General features: G+C 39.0%; 1 protein-coding gene across 3 annotated transcripts in view; it reads right to left on the bottom strand.

The window, feature by feature from the left end:
* Positions 1–264: 264 nt before the first annotated feature.
* SBNO1 (strawberry notch homolog 1) overlaps positions 265–27,369 on the bottom strand; it is a 37,892-nt gene continuing 10,787 nt past the window's right edge. Inside the window, exons 5-32 of one of the 3 annotated variants that reach the window (XM_082325150.1) lie at positions 26,217–26,317; positions 24,951–25,047; positions 23,661–23,821; positions 22,521–22,654; positions 22,283–22,373; positions 21,167–21,328; positions 20,474–20,609; positions 20,293–20,398; positions 18,881–19,034; positions 17,454–17,636; positions 17,140–17,237; positions 16,297–16,448; positions 15,508–15,705; positions 15,041–15,211; positions 14,782–14,951; positions 13,824–13,955; positions 12,448–12,583; positions 11,922–12,034; positions 11,750–11,821; positions 11,165–11,264; positions 10,556–10,630; positions 10,152–10,298; positions 9,978–10,072; positions 9,678–9,770; positions 9,058–9,195; positions 8,259–8,335; positions 7,285–7,478; positions 265–6,328 (exon numbers count right to left, since the gene is read on the bottom strand). In XM_082325150.1, the coding sequence (XP_082181276.1) occupies positions 6,186–6,328; positions 7,285–7,478; positions 8,259–8,335; positions 9,058–9,195; positions 9,678–9,770; positions 9,978–10,072; positions 10,152–10,298; positions 10,556–10,630; positions 11,165–11,264; positions 11,750–11,821; positions 11,922–12,034; positions 12,448–12,583; positions 13,824–13,955; positions 14,782–14,951; positions 15,041–15,211; positions 15,508–15,705; positions 16,297–16,448; positions 17,140–17,237; positions 17,454–17,636; positions 18,881–19,034; positions 20,293–20,398; positions 20,474–20,609; positions 21,167–21,328; positions 22,283–22,373; positions 22,521–22,654; positions 23,661–23,821; positions 24,951–25,047; positions 26,217–26,317 (3,629 nt within the window). In that variant the 3' untranslated portion in view covers positions 265–6,185. Of the gene's footprint in view, positions 6,329–7,284; positions 7,479–8,258; positions 8,336–9,057; positions 9,196–9,677; positions 9,830–9,977; positions 10,073–10,151; positions 10,299–10,555; positions 10,631–11,164; positions 11,265–11,749; positions 11,822–11,921; positions 12,035–12,447; positions 12,584–13,823; positions 13,956–14,781; positions 14,952–15,040; positions 15,212–15,507; positions 15,706–16,296; positions 16,449–17,139; positions 17,238–17,453; positions 17,637–18,880; positions 19,035–20,292; positions 20,399–20,473; positions 20,610–21,166; positions 21,329–22,282; positions 22,374–22,520; positions 22,655–23,660; positions 23,822–24,950; positions 25,048–26,216; positions 26,318–27,369 lie in introns of those variants that run through there. The other 2 variants (XM_082325149.1, XM_082325151.1) reach the window with 2 other exon arrangements.

Genomic DNA, 27,369 nt, shown 5'->3' with positions numbered 1-27,369 from the left:
TACAACGCGACTTCTACTGGTCTGAAGGATCCTAAAATGGAGCAACGATGAATGTGTTTAACGTATGCAGACGGACTGCTGAAAGGCGTTCCAGTATAAACAACCTATGCGGAGAAGTTCCACAATAGAAAATTAAAAGGGAAAAAAAAACCAAAGTAGCAGTCGGTTTAATTTATTTCACATTTTTTTTACCAAAAAAAAAAAAAAAAAGAACTCAATAAGGAATTATCGCGTTCCACGGTTTGTCATTTTCGTGAGCGTAAGTCTTTCTAAACATTGCTGCAATGTTTTATTGCCGGGCATTCGAAGTTCTGCCGCTTTGTCTGAGGACGGTTGGCACGCACAGGCCTTGCCTGCTGACGGAGAACGCGGGGACGCGCAGCGCAACGCTGCGCCGGAGGATAACGTCTTTAAGGTTGGCAAACGTTTCCAATTAGGGCAGGCCATAAGAACACATACAATTCATCTTAAATGTTACGCGTCTTTGGAGTTCTGTCCCGTCGGACTACGAAAGGTGTGGACTGAAGAAGAACCAATAGCAAAGCCCAACTTTAAAAAAATAGCGGAGCCTTGGCGCAGCGGCAGTCTCAGAGCGAAAGTTATTGCAGGGGCGCGAAGGGCCCCTCCGCGGGACGGCGGGAGGGTGGCGAGGCGACGGCGACGGCCACCCCCCTCAGATAAAACGCAGTAGGGACTTTATGGCAGCGACTGAAACATAAATCAAATGACTTGGCAAATAAAAATGCCATTATGCGCCTGCAGCGAATCTGGCATTTTACTGGTTATCCTCTCCAAATCAGAAAGTAGACACATAAATACGTATGTAATCAGAAATGTCAGCTGAAATGTCTCTTTATCCTTCCCAGTGCCAATCAAGGATAGGAAAACGGCTCTTCCACAGGTGACCCGTCTCACTGAAGTTATGCCCTAAGCGCACCTAAGTTCAGAAACACTAACCACACTTAGCTCTTACAAAATAAAACTTAACACGTCGATTCAGGTGTTTAAGCACTGCGGGACTTCTGCAAACAAAACACACTGCTTAAATCCGGATGTGTTGCTATATCGGTTACCAGATCCGTTACTCTCAGCATCCTTTACGCGCGGCGTGCCGTTCCGCGAAACCCCGCGGTATCGGCTCCCCACGCGGCAGGCGAAAAATTCCTTATAGGAGTGTTGGCCTCGGCTCCAACCTGTCCAGTTCCTATTCTTGAATCTTATTTCTGCCTCAAACTGTGTCCACTCAGAAATTATTTTGGACCAATTAAGAAACAGTGAAGTACATCAAAACCGAGTAAGTTCTTGCTAGGTTTTACTTATCACTCTTTTAGCGTAAGCTTTTAGAGGCAATCTGCCCTCGGCAGCTGTAACTGTGGCGGAGAAACACTGGTATTTCCAGTCTTTTCTTCCCTCCTTCGTGTTTTTCACCTTAAAAAGAGTTGTTGCTTTTCAAACTCAATATACAACCTAAGCAGCAAACGAGGCCAACGCTGCTCTCAGCCGAAGCGTCAGCCCTCGAGGTTTCCCATGGCTCATTCCGCACTCAGGCATGTTTGCGGTTGCGTTACTTTATTACTTCTGCCAACGTTGTCAGTCTTTACCACGAGCGTCCGTGGCAGGGAACCATACGCTGCAGCTGCCAGTACGGGACAAAACCACCCCCGTTATTTCTCCACATTCATTGTTAAAGCTTGTATTGACCACAGAAGCTACCAGAAGGATTGGGTTGCCCTTTGCAGCTGGACGCTTCTTGCACTGACTCTCCAGCCAACGGACTTTGCAAACCCCGTAATTCGGGGAACAACTGCGTGGACGCAGCCCTGCCCAGCAAGGGGAGGAGGGCGAAGCCTGCGTGACAGCTGCTGGAAGCTTAAGGGCTCAATAAGAGACAGACAAGTCAAGGGATTTCTCGTTCATCTCTACCTTTGATATAAATAGATGTATTGTTATCCGGCAATTAAAAATCTGTACCATTTTTTCAAAGGCAAGAAAGTTCCGTTACCTCCGTTTTGCACATTTAGACATTACGTGAAGCTCAAAACTCTCCCAGGAAATACTCTGCAATAGATGCATCTTTTCTCCTCTCAAATTACCCGCCTTTCTAGAGCGCTTTTAAGACAGTTAACATGTAATATGAATGTAGCAATCATACTTTTACACGTCAGGAGAGCGGGCAGGTCCTATCGCTGATGCAGTTAATTCTAGAACTTGTAGGAGCTCACTGAATGCAAACCGGAGCTGCTAAGAAGTGGAAGAAAATGGAAACGTATCTAGGTTTAAAGCTTAAGATCTGAAACGCGCTGAAAAGACTAACGAAAACAAACTACGTGAAAATTCAAAGATTTGTTTCTCTCTGATACAGGCACTAAGAAGTGAATAGTACCAGTCACCGAAAGACATCGGGAATCAATTTCTCTCAAGAAAATGCATTATACGCTAAAAATATAGAATAAAACCACACAGTATCAAAGGGATCATGGAAGACAGACAATTGATAGATTTGAAAAGAAAATGATGACAACATATAACATCTACAACGTACACAGACATCCCTTGGAAGTTTTATATATGCTACGTATATTTCAAAGTACACACAAACTGCCTGTTTGGCAGGTTGAGAAAATAGGAATACATCTTGGGAAGGTCATGAAGAAAAAAAACCACAAAGGAAAACAAGAGTTATTTACATTCAATAATTCAGTAGCCTTTAACATCTCTATATACATACATACTCTTTCTTATATATGTACAGACTGCGATGGGATCCGAATGACGCTCATTCCAAACGCAAAAGAAAAATACAAAACCCCGGTGATAACTGACTTGACAAATGTTTACAGGTTGCAGAGCTTGCTTCATTTACAACGAAAATGCCACGCGCTGACCAGACAGCTGGCCTCTTTGGGGAGCTCGAAGGCCGCGCCAGAGGTGTGCGCTCCCAACCGACCGTACAGCGACTGGGGAAAAAAATTGAAAACTTGCTGTGCAGAGGGGGTTTTTAGCGGGCTATAATTGCATTTACTGTGTCAGACGTATCTTAAGTATGAAACTAGTTAGCAAGTCAAAATTTAGTTGCTGTCAAGAGACAGTTTAAATAAGAAAACCCCAAATTTTATCCCTTCAGTTCCCAAGTCAGCTTTAATATGTAGCTTCCCCTTCTACAGCATGCTTCCAAAACCCACGCGGTACAGACATTACTACCAGTTTACATTTGGCTTTGCCCCCATCATCAGAAACATTTATCCTTTATAAATTTTATATCCATTTTCAGGTGATTTGTAGGAAGCAGATCAATGCCAAACAAGTAGGAAAAAATACAGAGACGGCTCTTGCCGAGCCTGGTCATTTATCGGTCTCTCCTTTTTCCTGCCCGCGAGGATGTTTGTCTCATGGGCAGCGCTGCAAGAGGATACCGCAGGGCTGCTCCTTATCCCATCCACAGGGCTATTTATGTTCCTTCTCTCCCCCAAGCTTTATCAGCAGCTCATGCAAGGAACAAACTGCTACCAAAAAGCCACACCCAAACCACCGAGCAGAAATTTTCAAGAGAAAATGTTTCTGTAGCTCGAAGGCTCATTTTTTTTGACGTTAACCTGTAAGATGTTAGAACACTCGGGAGCTGCGGCTGCAGGTGTGTTAGTAACTGGAGGACAAAGCCAAGGCATCGATGGTGGCAAGCAGCGGAGAGCAGGCAAAGGAGAGCAAGTGGGGGAAGGGATTTCTGGGATGGGAAGGGATCTGAGGGACCGGGTCTCTGCCCTCCGGGGGGCACAAGCCCGGGGGAAGCTCAGGAGGGTGCAGGCGAACGCATGTGCTCTCAGCTCCCCAGATAAAGCAGTGCTTTGGTTATCGATACAGGGAGTATCCAATTCAGTATCGGCTCATCCCAACCGCCACAGTTAGCACAACAGGCTGAGAAGAGCACTTAGGAACTAAAGTTTATTTAAATAATGACTCGTTAAAAAAAAAAAAATAATCACTATTTGTGAACCTACCACTTCTAGAACCACCTTACTGAGGACTGAGGTCTAAAATATGTTACCATCTCAGATGGCAGAAGTTTCTACACCAAATAATAATAATTAAAAAAAAAAAAGACAGCAAAGTCCACACACAGCTTGTGTTATTAGTAATTTGGTTCACTACCTGCTGCAATAGTAATCTGTCAACATACTTCTCCAAATCCCATTACTTTTCCTGGAACGGATGCCAAATCCATCCAGCGGAGGGTAGGAAACACATGAACAGCCTCCCCCACACCCTGTCTGTGGTCTGCAGTTTTCCAGGGCATAATCACAGCACTCGGGCAAGCTTCCCCTTACTCCCAGAGGACTCAAAAACTCCCCACACACCTACCACCTGCCTGACAAGTGCTTCACCCAGACACAGCAGGCGCTACGGCACTAGGGAGCACGCCGATTTATTCTAGATCTGTATTTCCAGTTAGTCACAAGCGTGTGCAGGGGGATCCATACCCATCACCATTTCGGACTGGGAGCCGAGGACAGCAGGCACAATTCCTCCCCTGACAAGCGGGAACCTTGACAGAAGCTCAAGCGAAATAATTCGGGTAAGGGAGCTTGCTTCAGCCTGAAGTTGTGGAACTTCTGGCCCCGTTACTTACGGGAAAGCTTTTTATGAGACTCGAATCTGGCTCCCTGAGCGTTTGCGGAAGTGACATGCGCTACGGTGGGCTGCGGCTCTGTCAGGTGAACCTTACTTAAAATGTGCATCAAGGCTTAAACACCCTTTACTTCTTGCCGCATTAACGAGCTGAGCTGAAGTAGTTGGCCTACAAGACAGAAGCCTGGTTAAAGCAGACTGAACATGCCAAGTCCTGTCAAATTCCAATTGTACAGACTTGTTAGTTTTTTTGGAGTACAGTGATTGCCTAAACAAGACTCCACTTCTTGTTAGTACAATAACTTTTATTTGACATCTACAAGATCATTATCTTGTAGTTTTTTTGGACAGGTTTATACAATCTCAATTTTTCAATAGTGCAACCTGTGCAAGCAAGAAATGACAAACATTGTCCTTCACTTTCTTATAAACATCTACTATTATAGGCAAAACAAAACTTACCCATATTATAGATAAGTGACTATTCACATTTGTACATTACAATTTCTTTTAAACAGCTCCAGATAAACTCTACAATGTCTTACAACATATTAAACAGTATTCAAGTTACTGGGTAACAGAAACAGCACATACAGCGGAACCCTCAAGTGTTTCCCATTCTCTAATTTACAGCTCAAGTAAGGTTTCATCTTACAAGTGACAAATTAAATTACATTAATGAAGTAAAAAATATAAGATTGTATGCGAGATGGAAGTGAATTTGCACTTAAGTTTCCATAACCACCTCGGATTAAGGAAATGCTTCAATTTAAGGAAAACAGGCATCCAGCCATCTTTGCAGTACACATTAGGAATACCATTAATACATTAAAAATGAACTCATTTTAATTTAAGATGTTTATCACAAAAAGAACATGTTGTAGACTCAAATATATAACCCCCAGGAGAGAACCAGAAAAAAATGCAACACCTGGGTATAAACACTATAAAAATGCAATAACCAATGCTGTACAACTAAGATTGTGTTTCTCTCCGAATTCCTGTCTCGTGTGTTTATCCTGTCCATGCCCGTTTCCAAAGACATGCACTGTCAAACAGAAACTGGGAAGGAACCTGAATGCATGATGTGCAACCTCTAGGTTTCATGCTTTTATAAACTCATAAATTGAAGAGAAAAACCCAATATATATTTTTCTATATATATACTCAATACATGCATTCAAGGATATCTCCCACAGCAATGGCATCGATGCACTGCGTTAAACCCTGAGCACTGTATGACAAGTTAAAAATAAAGCCTGCTTGGGGATTTTCAAGCATTTTCAAACAAATTGTGGTTTGTAGCTTAAAAGGCCAAAAGTAAAAGCAAACAGGAAGCACTACAGAGAGCATAAGGAAAGACAGATGCACCACCATAAACAACTGCTGGCTTTCAGTTCTACCAACCTTTTTAGATCTCTTTATTCCCAAAGTATTTGAGAGCACACAACTGAACTGAAAAAGTTATATTTCTTTGGAATCTGTCCCTGATTTTGATGCAAGTGATATGCTTTTACAGCCTTTTCCTCAAACACCAAAGTCAACACCTGTAGTTTGTCCTCTTATGCGTTGTTGAAATTGGTGATGCTTTGCGGGTGATGCTGCTGCCATATCTGCTGCTGTTGTACTGCAAGCTGTTGAGACTGGTCTGACGTTGACAGGAGGTTTACAAGGGGCGATACGCAATTTGCAGGAATGATCAAACCTGAAAACAGCAACAAATCAATTGTTTGCATGCTTATGAAACAATTTGCTCATTAAAACCTCAGGCTGATGATTCCACCATTTAATTTATGCAACAGTCAACACTGACCCTTTCCACTGCCAAGTCTAATCGAGCACAGCTACAAGTTCTGCTTCTCATTAAGAGAGAGTATCTTCAGGAGGCACTAGGTCCTTTAGGTCACAAAGCAGTAGAAAGAAGTTGCCATTCTGCCCCTGAAGACAAATTTTATTCTTACGTTACCCACTGCCACATAAAACGAGAAGTCGGCTATTTTGGCTTTTCTAGTCTCACAGAAGTTACACCACCATGAAAGTCTAAACACGAAAAACCCAGTTTCAACATCTTAGGAAACTGTTGCTGGAATAGGAGCTGCCATGATATTGCACATCCACAGAAGTCCACGTTTAAAAAAACCAGGTATATTTCAGCCTCTGAGGTACCTGCTATGAGGGCTTCACTAAGAGGCTTAGCAACAAGAAGTGACATAATCATCTTGAAGTTATTCTAAACTAGTGATTACATGTGACTTTCAATAGCTCAAAACCCATGAAAACAACTATTTCAAGGGCTTGCTATTCTTTGCCGGAAGTGGGGAAAAAAGTGGAGCCCTTATGGTTTCAAAGGTAGGTTGGCTGGAACAGGCCAAGTATGATTTGATTTTTGTTCCTAGCAAATCAAAAGACCTGAGAGAATAAGTGTTCCAAAGCCTGGCTGAAAAAAAATTCTTCCCTCTAACCTGACTCAAACCAGCATTTGTACTACAAACCAATTTCAACAGTTGTACTTCTGCCCCTCCCCAACACACATACTGACGAGCCTTCTCTTGTAAGCAATCTTTAAGAAGTCTCCTACATGACTCTCAAGACAGAGTGACTTGTAAGTTACAACTTCCTTCTACTCCAAGATGGAAATAAAGGAGCAGACAAGCCACTTACCTACGATCCTCTGCCCATCTTCTGTTCTTAGACGAACTATTTGCATTTTCACATTTGTACCACTCACAGAGGCTAGAACGCCTTCTACTTTTGTCCAGACGCTCAATACTGAACCACACAAGACATAGTAAGTTCGACAGCGGAGTCCCACTTCACAAACTAATCCCAAGCCCGCCTTCTTACAATTGCCTCTCCTGCAGAAAGAAAAAAAAGCTTTCAAAAGAATTCTGCAAATAGAAAGTATCAATTCAATTAAAAATGAGACTTGAAGTTAACATGTATTCAGAGTTGAGCGAGGGCTGCAAGTACACAGTAAGGGGAGGATACTTTATCCACAGCATGCCTCTAAAAGTAAAGCGTTGAGAAGTGTCAGCCTGTGTAGGACCGGATCTTCAAAATGTACAGAGCTTTAAGCCAAAGACACCACTCATTCAGATCACCTGAGAACGTGAATCTGTTACACGTGAAACTGGTATCTGACCAGTATATTTCAGAAGCTCCGATATTAATCTGAAACTTCTACCAGTTATGCTGTTCCTCAGGAATGAAGCCATCAGCTGCTGAGTTCAGACACACTGTTAAGAGGAGGCAGCACAGGAACAGCTGTTTCTGACATCTATCTCATCTCTACGTGAAGTATAAATATTTTTCCCCCCAAATAACATTTGAACTATCCTACCACAGTAACAGATCAAATCAAAACACTTAAAGCACAAGCTACTCCTGGGTCGTTTTAGTTCTACTGGAGTGTAATTTATACATTAGCATTCAGCTAATACATTAGGACTTCAAGGGCAAGTGCAAAGCTTCGTGTTTCCACTCAAAGGCTGGGTCATTTGACTGGTCATGGAACCACTTTTCTTAAGCAAGAAAAAACACAAGATTTCACGTGAGTAACAGAAGAACAGAACAGTGATAAACCAGTTTAAGTAAACACTTTAAGTTAAAGCATCTACATGCACGCAAATACTAACCAATAAGCGTGGGTGCAGGTATCCGCGGAAGAATTGTACTGCTCTAACCAGTGTGGCAGAGCATCTTCAGAAGGTACCTGAAAAAGTCATTTAAAGTGGGAATAATAATAGAGTAAAACACATCAAGGCTTGCATAGAACAAAAGCCATTTGGTCATTACTATGAGACAAGAGGGAGCGCCAACATTCTGATGGTGAAGAGGTACGTTATCCTATAATTTCAGGCTATTCCATGGAGATGCCATCTCAAAGGACGAGCAAAATGCTCAAACACAGCAGAATCTCAGTAACGAGAATGGCAGAATCTCAGAGCTTTTCCAATAATCAACCCGATTCTCAGAGTTGCCTCAAGTTTTTACAAATTCAACACTATAAAATTGTTTAAGTGTTAGGTATCTTACCAGCCTCTAAACAAAATAATCCATTACAGTATCTAAAACATCATCAGCAAACAGCTGAAGCTTCAGAATCGTTGCTTAGAATGCACTGTACGTAGCTGCTTATTTAAGAGCATGTTTGTACATCTTACGCGGAAGCAAGACTTTTCCTTGCTAGACCCTAAAAACCCCTTGTTTTATATTACCACACCATAATTTATTTATATTCAGAAAGCTTTACATATAGGGATGCAGAAACCATGTAGATCCACTTAAAAAGACCCAAATACAAGCTCTGCTCTGGAAAAATAAGTGTAGTTTTTTTTACTTGCCAGAATTATACACAAATACCAGAAAAAGAAAGTCCTTATATTTCTTTTCCATTTTTTTAAATTTTAAAACTAGCATAATTTTAATGGTTACCTTCTTATATTTCTTTTTCAGGTCTGCACATGTTTCTAGTTTGAGTTGTTTCCCAGTATTTGGTCTGTATACTAAAAAAAGCTTCTTTTTAGGATTCACTTCTTTTACTAGAATCGCGGTTTTCTTGTTATTTCTTATCTGGAAAAGAAAGACAAACCAAAAACCTTCCTAAGTTTAAACATGCTGACAGTATCTACCTTAAACGATTCCATACTGTGTTCTTTACAGAGTAATAGTGCATGCGTGTGTGTGTGTGTGTGCGTGCAATAAGACAACCAGTAACAATAAGGACACCTTTAGAAGACAATACCACTCATCTACATTAGCCTCACAACTTTTCCTTACAGTGAAAGCATCTGGTTTCTTGATGCAGGTTTAAATAAGAGCTATTAATTTGGGCTCACATTCCCATCAGAAAATATCCCGAGCAGCTAAAAAGGAGTGCTTCATACTTGGCGTTGGAAGCAAACTTAACATGAATTTTAATGTAAGATTGAAAGCATTTTGTGAAACTGAACAGTAATTAATTTGAACAGTAAATTTTTCAGAGGAGAGAACATATTTGGTTAGCCCCCCCAAAAAACTTCTCTGACCATAACCCAAGAGACAAAGAATCTTACCTGTAGTGATAAATAAAATCCATCATCTGGACCCGTCTGTTCTGCCCAGATCTTAGTTGCTTCGTCCCAAGACATTCCTCTCTCTACACTGATCTAGAAGACAGCATGCAGGGGTATTTGGGAACAGGCTTTACAGCAGTTACAGACAGGCACTAAAGAACCACAGAACCAAACATTGCCCAGTGAAAGGCCTGGAACCTCCCCTCACTCAGCACATGCTTAACCGATTGCCATGTTTTAAAAACACATCGGCAAGCAAGTTTTATTAGTTCATACAAAGAAGATACAGAATTAACTTACTGTGTATAGTTCTACATGTCCAGAGGTAGAATATCCGGGAGTTAAAAACTTCTTAACGTCTGCCTTCCTTACTTTCTCATCCCCAGAGCCCAAATCTTAAAAGGAAAGGACAGAGTTATTCTGTTTCTCTCTTCTTACTTAAGTACAAGAGCACTGAGAAATTGTTTTACTCACCTAAGATGCCCATATCGTATCTTCCATTCTTTTTAGCATTTTGAATAACTGCATTTAGCGTGTCAGAAAAGTACTGGAATAAAGCATTCTGCTGATGTACTTCCATACCAAGAATTCTATTCAGGAATTTCCCTATATTGTTATAATCTTAAAAAAGAATAAGAAATACATGTATTAGGTTAACAAAGATTAAGTTTGATGAGAACAAGCTCTCAATCGGTATTCAGAGAGTCTTAAAAAGACTACTTAAATCCATTCTTTCAGAAATAAGGAAAACATTCTGAAGTTCTCCAAAAAAGTAACTTTTTTGATAGTTACAGCTTCAGTTCTGTTGCTAGGAATCCATTGTCGTGATATACGATATTCCTAGCGACACTGTAAAGATAGACTAAACACACAAATACCTTTATCAAGTGTTAGTATTCCAGATCTGTCTTCTACATTTATCAAGCCTACCCCAATCAATCCCTGACGAACATCTAGGAAAAAGAAAGAAGTTAGATCATAGCTGCTTTGCCATCTGAAAATAAACCAATGAAGTAACAGCTTGTTTAACAATCTTGTTTCAGGAGCCAATTCCAAAACTTCCGACACCCCTCAAATGCATTACTTGCAATTTCTACCTAATACGGCAATAAGCAAGACAGAACTTTGCCTTCCATCCTTCCAGGAAGCACAGGCAGGGAAAACTACTAATAGCACTATACGTGAGCCCACAGGAGAACAAGATATTGCAACAGGTAATGGGAAAACGAAGTTAACTGTATGTAATGCTTTGGCCAAACAGATAGAGAGCATGCCTTATAATGAGAGTGTTCACTTATCTTATTTCATACGTGAACTTCAACATTCAAGCAATGGGCACAGGAATAACAACATCCAGTGAGAGCCTATCTGGGCCAGCCGATGGGTTGAAATAGTAACAATGTTTTCTAGCTCCAAAATGATTTGCATTTTCTGCATAGTGGAGAACGATCAAAAGGTAGCTATTACATCCAATGAATTACACTTACCTTTGAAGAAGTCTCCAGGAAAATCAGGAGGAGGTGAGACCATTGGGGAGTCTAAGTTCACAATGGATTTCATAACAATCTCTAAAGCATTTCTGCCATACTGCATAAGAAAGAGAAAGTTGCCTTAACAATGTGATCCAGCCTTTGTGCCTCAGCCCCAAGCACAGATGGTTTAACAAGCATTTGTAATTCACAATAAAGCGTTTTTCTCTACAATAGTAAAGGGAACTGGTTATTAGCTTTTCAATTATAAACGACACTATATAAACAGCCCAGTCTTAATTTCTAATTAGAATTGCCAAATTAATCTTTCAGTTGCAACTGAAAGGACACATACTATTTACTTAAGACTTGGACTGCTAGCAAATGCAAAAAAGTAATTTACACACACATTTGTGTTCCCACATGGCTTTGCAAACAGAATTAAGACCGTTTTCTGGCTGTCTCTGAAAGAGGCCTCTTATCAAAAAGTAATACAGTTAAAAGTAAAACACTTCACAGAAAATGGAAGAAATCCTTCCTCAACAGGTCATTTGTGGAATAAGCACCACAGCATGAGCTTTCAAACGGAAACAGAACCATCACCTTGTTGTCAAAATTGAATCTGCTGAGGTCTCGAGTTTCTGTAGCCCGTCTGTCACCGTGGGTGAGGGCTCCCTGTTAAGACACACCCTTGTAATTAAATCAAGTTTTAAGAAAAAGAAATCTAAGTTGTATTTTCTCAAATGAAGGATCACACTTCTTGAAACAATCTTACCAAGCTCTCCAGTCTTTTTGCCACTATAGATGCAAATCTTTGCTCTCCTGCCAATTCAGAAATTAGGAACACGTACTCTGGAGCAGTCACTTGGTTGGATCTATGAGTTCTTCCTGCATAATTAAGTAGAAGCACACATGTTAAATTCCACTTCATTGAACATTTCTACTAAACTATGAATTGTGAAGAGTAAAGAAAAAAGCTAGAACTTAATCCTGCTGAAAATTAGTTTCTGCTGTAATACAGCCAATAGAAGGCAGTACTCTAGAGTTGTGGCAACTTTCATAAAGACACTTGATACATAAAAAAAAAATCCCTAAGCTGCAGACTAAGTTTGTTTGCTAAGTTTCTTTCAAAACTTTCAAGACTATTAGCTACGGCGATAGATAAAGCTGATTCTGTTCATGGGTAAAGGAGATTGGATGGGTCCTTAAGAAGTTGCTTAGTCAATCTTATTTCCCATGAATTAGCAGTAAACTCAGTATTACTGAGTATGCTAGGGGAAGGATACAAAAAAGTTATTTACCAAACTGCTGTATTGCTCTATCCGCGCTCCACGGCAACTCCAGAGTCATGTGAACTCTCCGTCTCTGATTCTTAGCTCTACGGTCTGCTTGCAATGATATACCAGAGCTGGCAGCCTCCGAGATTATGGCAATGTTCTTTTATTAAGAAAGGAGTTGTTAGTTAGCAATAAATCCAAGATCAAGCTTCAGTTTTCAGTTTCTAAAAAACGATAATTTTGCAATTACTACTAACATGGGCCTGGAATGGTTTCACTGTTACTTGGTCTTTGTATCGCAAGGGTGGCGGGGAGGGGAGAAAGTATGGTTCTCTTTATCAGAGTTAGAAATGCCAAGGAATTTTTTTGATTGAAAGGAGTGTCTTTCGCTTTACTTTTCAGCAACGCCTTTCTGTGCAAACGAAGGATGTTGCAGTCTTGCCATTCCAAAGGGCAGGTTTGTGTGATGTTGGCCTGCACTTCAGAAAGAAGAGTCGAGGGACACAGGAAGACTTGCTCTGATAGCAAGCAACACAGGGAAGACAAAAAGTTGTTCCTAGTACTGTATAAGGAAGAGGATATGGCAATCCTAGTATTTGAATGCATCTGCCTTGAAAGAATGTAAATGTTTTGACTGTGCACAAGTCACAGGAACGTGAGTATTTACCCTCAAGTGTAACAAGAGGCCATAGAAGTTCGACACAACAGCTACATTTACTTGATTTGCCCTCTTGTGGTAGCACGTCCCAAATGAACCACAGGCAGTTTTTTTTGTTCCTTCTTTTATCAGCTCCAATTCTACGATTATTCCAGTCAGTATTTTCTTTCAGAGTGCAATGTAAAGGACAAAAGCTACCACTCTTCCCAGCATTACTTCTCAACCCTTGTTAAGGTAAACAATCTCCACCTCTTCCCTTCAGCCCCTCAATTCAAAGTTTTTTCTCCCTCTCATACCAAGTCAGTCAGTGGTTTTCCCCCATTTCTCAATTTCATTATTTCCTCTTGGAAGCAGAGGTACACAGTAATCCAGAGAAAGGAATCAAACATGTGGAGGGTTTATCTGCCTTTGAAACATACGCTGTTTTACAAGACCAGCTTAAAAGGTGCTAGCTTTCAGTTTGGCATGCATGTACACACCTCTTGAGCACAGGCCTCTGTGGCCACCCAAACTACAGCCTGACCTCTAAAGCATGCTGCAGCCACATACTAGACAGGACTACCGAACATACTGGTTTGAAAAACAAAACGCAGCAGTGAATAGAAAATGCTTTCTAACTGGTACTTGCTTATAGTACCTAAAGTCGCTGTGGGATAATGGCAGAGCCACAACTTGAATAACTTAATCAATGTTAGTATGGCATCTGGCAAGTTTTTCTATATTGTATCTCTTTAAGGACTACCTTATCTCCATCCATGAACCTCTGCTTTTCCGTGATGTTCAGAATTTCAACGGGCACGTCGAGTTCAGATCTTGACTCGTAAGATATGCTGCCATCATCATTGCTTACAACTCTCCCTTTGCGGCCTGTCATCTTTAAAAATAAAAGGGAATACAAGCTCATTATGGCAATACCAAAATTATTACATGACCAAAAACTTCAAGCAATGATGATATTTATTCACACACCAACCTTAAAATACATTCAGTAATTCAGTGCAAAACTACATTAGGGAACCTGGATTATTTTTTTGTTGATGCCATTATCTGCTATGTGGAACACTTATTTAGAGGTAACTCAGGGAATCAAAAGCATAACAAAACGTATCTGTGTAGAAGTGACACAGTATTATATTACTGTCCATAAGGGATTTGCCAAGAGTACTAAAGAAAATAAACTAAAATGATGGCCGAGATTGTCACTGATTTTAACAAGGTCTTTTAAATCGCAACACTGTTTCTACTTGATAGAGACAGGTAGCTTACTAAAGACATGTTTCTAACATTATTGAGAAAGAGAATAATTCATCAGGCTTTTCACTAACACAGTTTTGTTACACAGGTTCTTAATCTTCATTGCCTAGGAAGATGGAAAGAGAAACTAGTATGATTTACCCAACAAAAAAACCCTATCAGTCTCAGAAATAACCTATTTACCCATTCAGAGCTCTCCTCTGTATTCTAATATAATCTTCAAGTTTCTCTTTAACTCGGAGGCACTCAGGAAGAGTAACCTATATACTTATTCCTGTGAGATTACTGTCTAAAACTGATAAACAAGTTCTCTTTAATTGATACTTAGGTCCCATGCCACCTTGAAGAATGACAACACTGATTTACTGCAGCCAGACAGATAATTTATGGCTGCAGTAGAAAAAAAAAAAAATCAATTTTTTTTCTAAATGTGAACATCAGCCTACCTCTGCAACATTTTCAGGACCACCCAGTTCATCTATAAGCTCATCCAGTGTATTAGGTGGAAGATCTTCAGCCAGCTTTTCCAGTTTATCGAGCAGTTCTTTTTTCATTTGTTGGGCCCTTTCAACAGCATCCTGACTTGTTACAAAGCTGCTGTTTGTGTTACTGTTTGCTGAAATTTAAGAGAGACTCTTTAAGATTTAGAATTTCACTGCTTAAGCGCTAAGAAAGTGAACGGACGCCAAAGAAACTTATTCTTACCTGACGTGTTGGTACTAGAAGTGGTGGTACCAACGGTGGAAGTAAAACAGCTAGGTCGTTTTGATCCGAGACCAGAAGCTAGTAAGGCACTTTGAATAGAATCTGGGTCTATACTTTTCTTCTTTTTCTTGTCTTTATTTTTTTTATGCTCTTTTCTAATTAACCAGGGATCTAAAGTAAAAGAAAATATTTTCGAAAAGTTTCAAGCATTTACTAAAAAGCCATCCTTTTCTTTGAAAAAAACTACATTTTCATTACAAAAGGTGACTTACAAAAGTCTGAACTCCAGTGTGTAGAATCTACTTAAAGATGATGCAAATCAACATTCTAGTACTGATTCCAGTCTCATTAGAATTAAACTACATGCTTATCAAACACTTTGGCTCACTGACATGGTTAGGAAAGACTTCATGCTTACTCTCTGCAAGTACAGTTACTTGCTTGATGAAACACTTAAACTGTCTTACCATCTTCGTCATCTTCACTGGATTCATCTCTGAATGGGTTGAAGTCGTCATCATCTCCAGAACTCAAAAATCTGGAGCTCTCATTGTCACTTTCTTCGTTGTCTGAAGCATCAGACTCACTTTCACTCTCATCAGAGCTGCTACCTGCAAGGCCACCTGTTTTGCGAGCTTTTTTGGCTTCTCTGCTTATTTCTTCACCTAATTCCATCACCACAGAAAAAAAACAAACACAAAAACAAAACCACAACTTAGTTTAGCCCTTGTAGTCTACTTTTGAGGTTTGTTTTACCACCACTGCAGACAAACTAGAAAGATATTCAACTTCTAAAAACAGAACCGTTTAAAAGAATCTAATCTAAGTTTTCAGTAAGACCCCCCCTCTCAACATTTAACATCACCACCTACTTTTTGGTAAGAATATAATCGGTTTGGGAAAGGGAGTGGTGTTAGGGTTCTCTTTACTGAGCCTCACGAAAAAGAAAGCAATTATTTGCTTGACTGCAGCAGGAAGCAGTCTGACACATGCAAGGCATTTTGGGATACAGTCCCATACGAGATCAACCCATTTTGAGCAAAGTAACCGGAATTTACAGGTTACATTGTTTCAGCAGCAGTTTTAAAATCTATTAACAGAAATTACTAACAAAAGTCTTAGAGACTTGTAATACATGCTTTTTCATGAATGACTGTACTGACATTTACATGCCTGTATTTTTCCAGAGTTCACTCTTAGGCAGCTCTAAAATTGTCCTTTTCGCTATGACATCAGTGTAAGAACTTAAGCATTACCTTTCCGTTTCTTTATTTTGTTCTCCTTGCAAGGGCTGTCTCTGGGTGAATTGTTATTACTTTGAGCAGTCAAGTCAATTCCCAACAAGCTAAACAGCTTCTTCCTGTCAGGAGCTGGAAAGTGCTTTTCAATAAGAGACTGGAATACTCCTCTGTTTAAGAAAAAAGGGTTCTTCAGTCGAATTTGCATTTATTTAAAGCAGAAACCTGTAACATTTTAACAGCTTGCTTGACTTCTCTGAAGAATTATTCCTTGTGAATGCTATTACACAAGCACCCTGTATAATTATCACCCATATTACTGTATTTGTCACCTTCTTAAAAGTAGGAGACATTTACTTTACAGCACTGTTACTTATAACTTGTTGAATTTAGTTTTGGCATCAAGTGATATTGCTACTGCCATCTTCTTATTGCTTAAAGTTTAAGTGACAGATTAACTTAATTTATTAAGGTCTTCAGCAAGGTAGTCTCAGGATTGGATCTGGCTCATCTGATAGAAGAGGGAAGTCATGATTGTAACTTGCTTTGGTATATATGCAGCGTACACTTGACAAGTCTTCCCCTCCTCCCACTTTCAGCAGAACAGTACCAGCTGTTCCCACCTGAAAACAGCATTTCAGAGTGCCAGTAGAACCAGGAACTAACCAATGGTTCACTCGAGCAGTACTGTCAGATTTTATGTACAGGCAGCTTAAGTAAAGAATGTCGGTACTAAAGGACACCCAACTTTCTGTGCACTGACTGATTTCATGTTTTACACGTGAAAGGACAAAGTGCTACACACGCTAAGCTGGACTAAGGTTAGTTTTGTAAAGGACAGTTCTAAAACTTCAGTCTTACTTTGCTGTAGAAACAAAGTCATTCAGTTCACCACCACCTTCCTCCAAAGCTTCTAATGTTCTTGCTTCTCCTGTTGACTGCAGGCCAATAACAACACACTAAAGGACAAATGAACACAAGGCATTGTCACTAAGACAACCGACTTGTAAGTTTACTTTTGCTTGAATTTCTGCTCATAAAATAGCTTCAATCCCATAAAGTACAAAAGCATGCTACTACTATGTCTGAAAACATTTGTGTTATAAACAAACAAAAAAAATCTCATAACTCTACATTTAACAAAGATATTTAAAAATAGGTCTTGCTCAACTTACTTTCCCATTCTTGATTTCTTCCCGAGCTAGCTGCACCACCCTCTTCACTTTAGATGCTATGCAAAGGTACTTGAAAAACCTCTGATGAGCTGACCAAAACTGACCCCACATAGACTTTTTCATTCGTTGTTCTGCATCGATAAGGTCGGCTGCTTGTTGAAACCTCTCTCTAGCACTGACCCACTGCAGAAGAAAATGTTAATTGCTTTACACGTCACATTTGAAGGCTACACAGGTACATTGTTTAACATCCAAATAAAGACAGAAGAGAAGTTTAAAGTACTATGGGACTGCAAGTCAAGGAAACTCATCATACATCAAACAAAACTCTCAAAAAAAGAAAATAGCTATGGCTTAGTAAATTCAGAAGATAATTACTCTCATAATGAAAAGCAGATACATTTACATTACTACCAATACAAACATATACAGTATTTTCTAATTATCTAGTTTCTCCATTAATACAGTCAGGTTAAGAAAGGTAAGAGCACTGCTCATAATTAAGTATAAAGCAAGACCCCAAGAAGAGAAAAACCCCACTGCCTTCGTTTCTACAACATATTGTTACATCAATTGCTTCCAGATTAGGTAAAGTAAGCTTTGGACGCATGTTTAGTGATTATTTTAAACAACATTCACAAAGTAAAGTGCTTTTTTCAAGTTGATGTTATACACTTGTCAAATATAAATTTTAATTATTGTAGCTATAGAACATGAATACTGAGCCATGCTTAAGCACCTCTTAAGCAGGTAAAGACCCTGCTCATTTTAATCCATGTCCAAGGAGTAATTATTTCTATCTGATACAGCAGTGGTAATGTACAAGCAGAACGTGCACTCAGGAAAAAGACACTCATATGGACAAAACAATTAAGAACAACATGAAAAAGATAACCAGCAGGTGAATAAAGGAAAACATTAAAAAGGAACCACAGCTTCGATGCTTTGGATCCGCTCTGCCACATCAGTAAAACTATCACCCTGTGCTGTTTAACTACAAGCGCCACTCCACTATACCCTTCAATGAAGAAGGGCATGCAGCCTGTCTAATGTTTTGCAGCTTGTTCTCAGCTCAGTTGCCTAAAGGGGGAGGACTGGAGCACAAAAATATGACCAACAGGTGAACAGCTTCATCTTGGGCAACAATGACCAAGGTCTCTGAAGCACTGCTAGAAGGCAGCGGATCTGAGAGATGCTGGAAGAGGCACCCAAAACTGCAGCTTTTATGACTCGGAACAAGAATTAACAGCTTTTGCCAAGTCTTAAATGGAGAAATCTTTACACTAAGATGAGACGAGAAGATGCCATTCCTGTCTCTCAACAGGCAACGGTACCACATGCGATTTCAGAAACATTCAAGTTTAAACTGAGTAACTTCAACCTCTCAGAACTCAATACAGGAAACAAATTTAAAAAGGCGTTCTTACCAGTTTCACAGATTTATTGTACATTTTAACATATTCCTGTGAAAGCAGAACTTCATCAATTTTGAAAGTTACACCTGAAAAACTCAGCTGCCTTGCTATGTACATTCCTCTCAGCTTCATATCCATAGCAACTATTTCCATGGCACCAACACCTCTAAAATAAAGGAACAAATTAAGTCAATATTAGAATTTTCAAGAGAAAGGATTTGTTAAAAAAAAACCTCAAGTGCTTTAGAAGAAAATAGCATACTTACAAACATGAAGGAATATGTTTTCAAAATCATCAGTACTGTTTGGTTAAACACATCCAATCAGGGGGTCTTGAAATTTAGCCTTCACATAAAACTATACCCCTGCCTCATGAGTATTAAATGTATCCCAAGAGGTATAAACACTCAAATAGTTACTTCTTCCCGAATGACCTAGCTTGCATTAGGAAACAGTACCTTACAAACTGTAATTGGATAATGAAGTTGGTCCAAATATATAACAAAATCTTGCATTGCAATTTTATAAACTCCGCTGAAGATTTAAAATAATGAATACAAACTGTATAAAGCTATTCAGATTTATGCTGATATGAAAATAATTAAACTAGTAGGTAACTTAAGTTCTTTTTAAGAGCAACACACCTTTAGCAATACCTTGAGAGCACAGAAGTCAACTGCAAAGCTAACCTACTCACAAGCTTGGGCCTGTGATTTCATTATTGCTTAATTGATACGTACTCGGCAATGAAGCGGAGACTACACTTGCACAGTCTAGAAAAATCATGCATCATGTAGATGGTATGCAAGAAGATGCATAGTAAGCCCTACTGGAGCATTCTAAAGCGTTCAAAATTCTTTAAGTAGGCAAAATGTAATATATTAAGATGCTCACCTACCAAAGAATGTAGCAGTTGCATTTTCCACTGACATTTAGTTTTTTTAATAAGTTCTGAAATACAAAGTATCTTGCAACAGCATGCATAATTTTTCTGAACTGGGTTCTTATGCCAGAAAGCATAAGAACAAGACTTCTTCCTGTAAAACTGCCTAAGCTGAATGCATAAACGTTAGAGGGCTTCTGCACATAGTGAGACATCAACCATACTGAGCATACTCAGTACGTACAGTGTGTTTTCATGATAAGCAACAAAATATTTTCATTTCATAACACCCACATTTTAAGAGGGCTATTTTCCCAGCAAGCTTCTAAAGCTCTCAAAATTTCCTGTGAGAGAGGGAAATGCCCCATTTTTTACCATGTAAGACATTACATTTCTGCTAGATTTAGAAGCTAGAGTCAGAAAGTTCTTAGCGTGACAGGACAAGTTTGCAGAGGACTATGAGTGAGTGAAGACAACAGAACTAGAAAGCACAGTCAACCACAACCATACACATTCTTGCCATAGCTCTTCAAAACATCACCTTCTTTCAACAGCCTGAATGAAATCGCTGAATTCCCTAAATGGAGTTCCTTCACCCCATATTCCAAGACGGTTCATATATGCCATATTTCTTGGCTCAGATGCACCTAGGAGAAGAACACACACTGTACCAGTGCCAGTAAAAACATAGAGACATTTAATGCAAACCAAATAGCACATACCTGTGGCACTAGCATAAACAACCCTGGCCTTTGGAAGTTTATTTTGAAGTTCCAATACAGCCAGACCTGTTTTTGTTGGTTTTGACGAACCAACAGGACACAGATTCTTAGCTTTATGACACTCATCAAATACAATCTGAACCATAATTAAGGAAAAAAAACTTTGTCACACTCATGTTTAGAATGGGGATCTAAAACAAAAGACAATAAAATCTGCTAATTACCATAGGTGGCAGCGGTAAATTCTAAGCTCAAAAAGACACTAGTCATTTTTCACTAAAAACTTTAGGAAAAATATTTAGCTAGTAAGTATTTAAGAGCACAATTATCGACACTTGAGTTCTTTCAAATGCTGTTGATACTAAAAAATGTTTTTAAGAATTCACTGGAGAAAATTTCAGTGTAAATTTAAGGTTCTTAAAACATCATCTTTTAATTTTATGTGTTTGTTATAGAAAAACCAGGAGCTTCGCTCTTGTACCAGAGTTGTGTGGCAACAATATGACGGTAATGGATTTGACATGAAGTTTGTAAAACTAAGTCTAATGTCAGAGCACGCACACAATCAATTACTGTCACGAATAAAGAACAATACCTAAAAATACCAACAAATAGAAATACAAGATTGTCTTTAAAGATGTAAGCTTAAATAGCAATTTGGTTACAATCAACTGAACTCCAGATAAAGGATACAACTCCGTCAAAGTCTTCGCCACACCAGTGAAGAAGCTGCTTTAATCTGGTTTTGTATTTCCCACCAGACTGACTTTCACCAATAAGAGAAGAATAGGTAGCAAAGATGACACCTTTCTTCACACTTCCATTATGTTTGGAAGAAATCTTCCCATACTTGAACTGCGATAAAAAGATAAAAATGACAGAAATTATTCTAAAGAGTTCGCTCCTCAAACCCACCTACCGTATGATTAAGGCATGCTGGTGGTCTTAACCTTAAGGGGTGTACACTTTGAACCACCTGTATCCCTACGTCATGATTAGGGCATAGCTGGCATATGGTAATGTGGTTAAGGGGTTATACACGGCCTTACTTAAATATATACTTAAGGAAGACTAGATCTGAGGCCTCAAAAGATTAACAGCCATGTTCTTTGACTACATGGTTTCCTTCACTTAAATACAATTAACATTTTAGTTTCAATACGTCCCTTAGAGCTAATAGGTCAAGTGTATTTACAGCTGCTACCATAAATGACAGTTTCTAAAGCTTTGCTGTATTTTAGAAATTAAGACTTCACAAAGCAAAAATACTAACTCAAAACAAACTTCAAGTTCAGTGAATTCAACCAGTAATCACACTTCACAATTTATGCAAGTGGCTAACCCTCAGCAGAGGCACAGCCTCCAAAAAGAACTGCACAAGCTACTGCTGCTTTAATAAATTACTGAGGAAGTCTATTATTCAAGTATTACATAGAAAATGTATTACATAGAAAACGTGCGCTGGGAGATAGAAAGGAAAAAATTCAAATGCTATAAAGTCTAAGAGATTTAAAGAATATTTCAACTTCTAGAAAATACTCTACTAGTAGTGTCAGTAGTGGCTTGAAGAGTAACATTTAAAAAAAAAAATCACATGCTAAGACTTAATCCTACAAGGGGCCTATTTACATGATTAAGTTAAAGTACTGTGTGGTTCTTTGTAAGATTAAGGCCTGTCAAGCAAGACCTAGACAGCAAATTTATTGAAATTAGTACATTCTTACTCTTAAAACAGTCAACATGCACAACTTGTCACACAAGCGTACCTAAAGTTTTGCCTCAACTGTACATAGTAAAAAGTTTCCACACCTTGTTTAATGAATGAACCAATATGTTTTTTGCTCCAATATCTCTCAAATCTCTTTCAGCATCGTATTTCAGATCATTTGACACGCTAAACCTGAAGATACAGAACAAAGCATATTCTGTAAGTTACAGCAGAAGCTCAAAAAACAGTTGGTAGAACATTTGTCAGAAGACAGATTACACTGAATTCAAGTACTATAGTCACTACAGTGTCTGCTCTAACAAATTCTGACACACTTACCAGACTGCTCTTTTTCTGCCTAGCAAGTAATTTTCATAGATTATTCCAGCTATGGTCCTTCCTTTTCCTACACCAGCACCGTCACCTATCAAGAATCCAGCTCGGTCTCCATTGGGCAGGAATGTTTCATGTTGCTGTAGGAGAAAGAACAAAAAAACCTTGTACCCATTCTCCAGAACGCATCGCTGTGGGTTGTCAGAAACGAGCAAACATAAGAAACATCCTCTTGGGTGACACCAGTGGTTCACCCAGCTAAGCAGCCTCCTGACAGCAGGAAGAGGGGATTTTATTTAGGGAGAGGATGTGAGCCTAACGGCTTTATGGAATCTGTTCTCCCCCTTCTTCCCTCAGCACCTAGAATTGCTGTACATATCTGTCCAATTCTTTTAATGCCTACTAGGAGACCGGCTGCTTTTCTTAACCCGCTGGTATGCACCTCCACAGCCTTTTGCGGCACCAAGACCCACACATCCACTGCCTGTGTAAAGAAGTATCCTTCTACCCATTTTAAACCAATCTCCTACCGGTTTCACCAAGTTCTGCTTTGTTCTTGTTTTGTGGGATTCCTCTGCCTTCTTGATTATGTAAACCTTGATTTCATTCCCCTTCGTTTTTCTCCGCTCCAGCCTGAGGTGTCCCAGCTTTGGTAGTCTCTTTTTATGAGGCATCTTCTCTCCTCCTGTGACCATTTTAGTCGTCCTCTAACTTCACTACCTTCCTGCCTGGCACAACATCTCACGTGGGGCCACTGAAGTTTAATACAGCAGCAAAATAACACCCAGTCTTTGTTCTCTATACCCTTCCCAACGATGCCAAACAGTGTTGGCTTTCTTAGCCTGCTGCTACTGCAGCCATTAAGTTATTTCAGAGAAATAAAAATAATGACTAAGATGTCCTTCCTGAGTTTTAAGACAGTTTGAGATCAGCATCACAGAACTGGTTTAGACAAAGCTTTCCTGGGTATATTACCTCACATTTATCTGAGCTGAAGCTCACCTGCCACCTTCTAATGCAACTCAAACCTTTAAGCTCTTATTATTTTACCTCCTTGTAAAACTGACATCGCTGCGCTTGTCAGACAGCGGTTTTTTCTTCTTAAATTCTACGTTAGCTTTTAAGCTGTGCTAATGTCCAGCATACCTGGGCTGCGTAAGTGATTGCTTCAAGTTGCAAAGCTGACAACCAGCCACTATCAATTGTTTCTTCTGATATTGATGTCTGGTACCACACATCAGGAGGAGTTACACTGGATAATGAGCTGGTTTCCACTACTGGGTCAGGATGACGTAGACCAATTTTTACTGGTTGAAAAGGGAGGGGGAAGAAGGGAGAAGATGAAAACATAGTACAGAGTTCTGTTGCTGCAGCACAGGTTTTATATTTACCAAAACAGATTACTACTGTCCATTGTAAAGGCTGAACTCAAGAACAACCATGTTTCATTGCAACAGTACATCAAGTGTTAAACAAACTGCATTGCATACAAAGGAATACATTAACCTGAATTTATATAACTAATCTTAACTTTGTTTCTCTTCTCACCACCTTGCCCCAGTTTTTATGAGATTAGATAAAATTCAGTTCATAGAAAATGAAAATATTTGTGTACTTGACATGTTTGAGAAAAACTGGTCTGAACCTTGCCTTCCCAAAAGGCCAGAGGCGGCCTCAAGATGCCAGAATCACAAAAGCAACATTCTTCTCACTATTTATATAGTGCTGTTTTTAAGCAGTATGAGAGGAGAAAAGATTTAGAACAGACATGGTTTAATTGCTGACAGATCTCATCAGTGACAACAAAAATTAACCATTTAGCTACAAACTCCATGCAAAACTTTTGGCCTTGTTTTGCAGCAGGTCAGCAATGTACCCAGAAAACAAGGTAACAGCTTTTCGTCACTGATTACAATAAAGAAGGGAAAGGAGAAAAAGAGAGGATGGCAATTAACAGCAGTAAGAGATTCACCTTTTTCTTTTTTTTTTTTTTAAAAGCAGCTCTAAGAAGCCAGTCAGGAACAACGCAGGAAGAATGTGCTTCGGGTAATTTCACACCAAAAGACTCAAACTACATTCTTAAGTATAGCAGTGAGCACTTAACCCTTTTACAAAATTTCCTCTGCTGAGGCACAAAGCATCTTAACACAGGTAAAAAAAGCCTGGTCTTGTTTCAGAAATAGGATTGATTGAACCAAGTACTGCTCAAAGATACACTAAAGAATTCCTCTTCTATTAAAAAAATCTGCGTACCTTGCAAAACTAAGCGCTATAGAAGAGAAAAATGTCCTAGGAAAACGCACCGCAAATTCAGGTCCTTTTTACTTGATTCAGATAGTAACCTATCTGGTTTTGGTGTTAGTAACTACAGAAAAGTAAATAAATTAGCATTCAAAACATTTCAGCCTATTGACGTAACAAAACTTTAGGTCATACATTTTATTGGCATGTACTCAGCGTAAGTTTCTGCATGGCCCATTTCTTCTTCATCTTCTTCCTCAGGTTCCTCCTCTTCTTTTACTGCTGGCACTTTCTAGAATAGAGAAACACCTGCGTTAGTCAAACAGCATGTTGTTAATACTCTGTGCCCTGGAAATTAACATGGGAAATGAAATGAGCACAAACTTGCACTTGAATGTTTTAACACATGTACTGGATGAACCAGTGAGCAGCTGGGAAAAGTATAGATGGAAATGTAGATTTCTTACACTCTGAACAACCTTTCAAAGACACAAAGTCGGGGAACTTCCTCTGCAAGAAAACTGAAGTACTCCAAACTCACATAAGCAGAATTAAAAAAGAAACACTTCTTACAGCATTTTAAATCCAAACTATGACTTAAACTGCCTTGAAAACACAACAGCTAGTTAACAGCCAAAACCTAACTTTCAAGTACTCCCATGAAGTCTCCTGCAGTTTCACATTCATTACGTAAATTCACAACTTCGGGGAATAGCTGTAATAGTCACAGTTCTCTATCCAGTATTCTCTGAAACCTGACAGTTAGCCATTTTTTACTGTGATCTTGATCCATGTAAATATATGAATATTCTTAAAGTACTTGCTAGATGACGAATCAAAAATCTTCCACAATTACTAACTCAATGTTTAATATAAAAAAGTAATCTGAAAATCCTTCTGTATGCCAGTCACTAAGGAGCACTGTTCATCACAAACTTCAGCCTGATTCTAGCTATCAGCAAAGAAGCTGAAACTCAAGTGTTTATAGCACCAGAATGTATTTTTATTACATTTAGACAATTGAATGATACTCAATTTACATCTTATATCAAACTGCCCAGAAGGTCAGCCATGCTAGAGAAAGTCTTCTATTTTCCTTGTTGCTAGTTATACAAACGGGGACATTTTAAAAGAAAGTGTCTTAAAACATAGAACAAGTGATATGCTTATCAGCTTTAACTGGAGCACACTCTTCTTTGTCCACACAGTGAAGTTCTGTTAAGGACAGTAATTTCTTGAAATTGTCATTTACTGTATAGGTAGTCTGCTCCACACAGCTATTACTTTTAGTCATCTAAGCAAGTATTCATCTAGTGGAGAAACAAACCTTTTGAAAAAACAGATGCACTCGATAATTCTACCACACAAAAGACATATTAGTAGCTACTGAAACTAGTCACAGGTGGTTGTGGCCAATAAAATATACATTCATTTGGCAAATTAACCATTTGTTCTACTTACCATAGTAGGTGAAAAACTTCTCATTTTAATATCATTTATCCATATTCTTGCTACCTCTTTTGTGGAAGCCTCCTTCTTCACTGCACCATTGCTTAGATCGGCTACAAAAGAAAAGCTGTGTTTTTACAGGAATTCCCTCCAAATATCGACTCAAATTAACATCCTTCTCTATTAATGAACTAGAAGAAATTAACATCCTTCTCTATTAATGAACTAGAAGAGAAGCTTAAAATGTCCAGTAGCAGACTGATGCTTCAAGAACACGATCAAGATTTTTTGTCCAAATTAAAAAGTCTCTGAGCAAGGAGTTAAATCCTGTTACTTCTCTGACTGAAGAAGTTTCCCATTCAATACCACTCCATCTGACACAGCTGTGCATTAGTTTCAGTATTTAAAAAAATATATATTTTGGACCTTCACCAAACATATACATCTCATTTAGAAATACTCCATCTTGTGAGTCTTTGAAGTTTAACAACAAACCAGAAAGCCCAGTGTTTCAACAGAAATGAACTTACCTGGCCTGGTGGCATTTACCACCTTAGGAGAAACTACAATTATTTCTGTAAAACAAGAAGTCAACACTTTGGACCCAATTGTTTAAAGTTTATAACAGAATCCTTCAAGAGGACGATTTATTAACTTGCCTGTCCTCGGCCACATTTGGAAGCAACTGCCAATAAGGCTAAGTACAGAACTAAAAAAAATTAACACAAGGATAGATGTAAAACATTGAAAGCAGCTGTCAAGCTTCCATCACATTGACAGTCAATGCATGTAATAAATTCAGCATAATTGCCCCTAAAAAACAATTAAGACAATTGCACAAATAAAGTTTTCCTCCAAGAGGTTGCATAATTTAACTTTTTAGTATTTTCCAATCTAGAACTCCTGCTGCCTGAATTATATGAAAAGACCACGTTTCCTTCCAAGAGCTTCTCTGCCCTTGAATTTTCTACAAGTATTTGTCAGCTTTTTTTATAAGCACAAAGAAAGATCTGGAAAGACAAGCACACAAATAAGATTAGAAATGCAGTTCTAGAAGTTGTATGTCTCCTTTTCACTTAATACAGGAGCTACAGATTCAACTATTTTCTGCAGCTGTGCCTCTACAACAGCTATTGTGTATTGATGTTACCTATCACTTATGTGC

Source organism: Platalea leucorodia (genome assembly GCF_965183815.1).
Source record: "Platalea leucorodia genome assembly, chromosome: 12".
NCBI classification, from domain to species: domain Eukaryota; kingdom Metazoa; phylum Chordata; class Aves; order Pelecaniformes; family Threskiornithidae; genus Platalea; species Platalea leucorodia.
The sequence above is the reverse complement of the archived record's forward strand: the minus strand, read 5'-3'. Positions and strand labels throughout refer to the sequence as shown.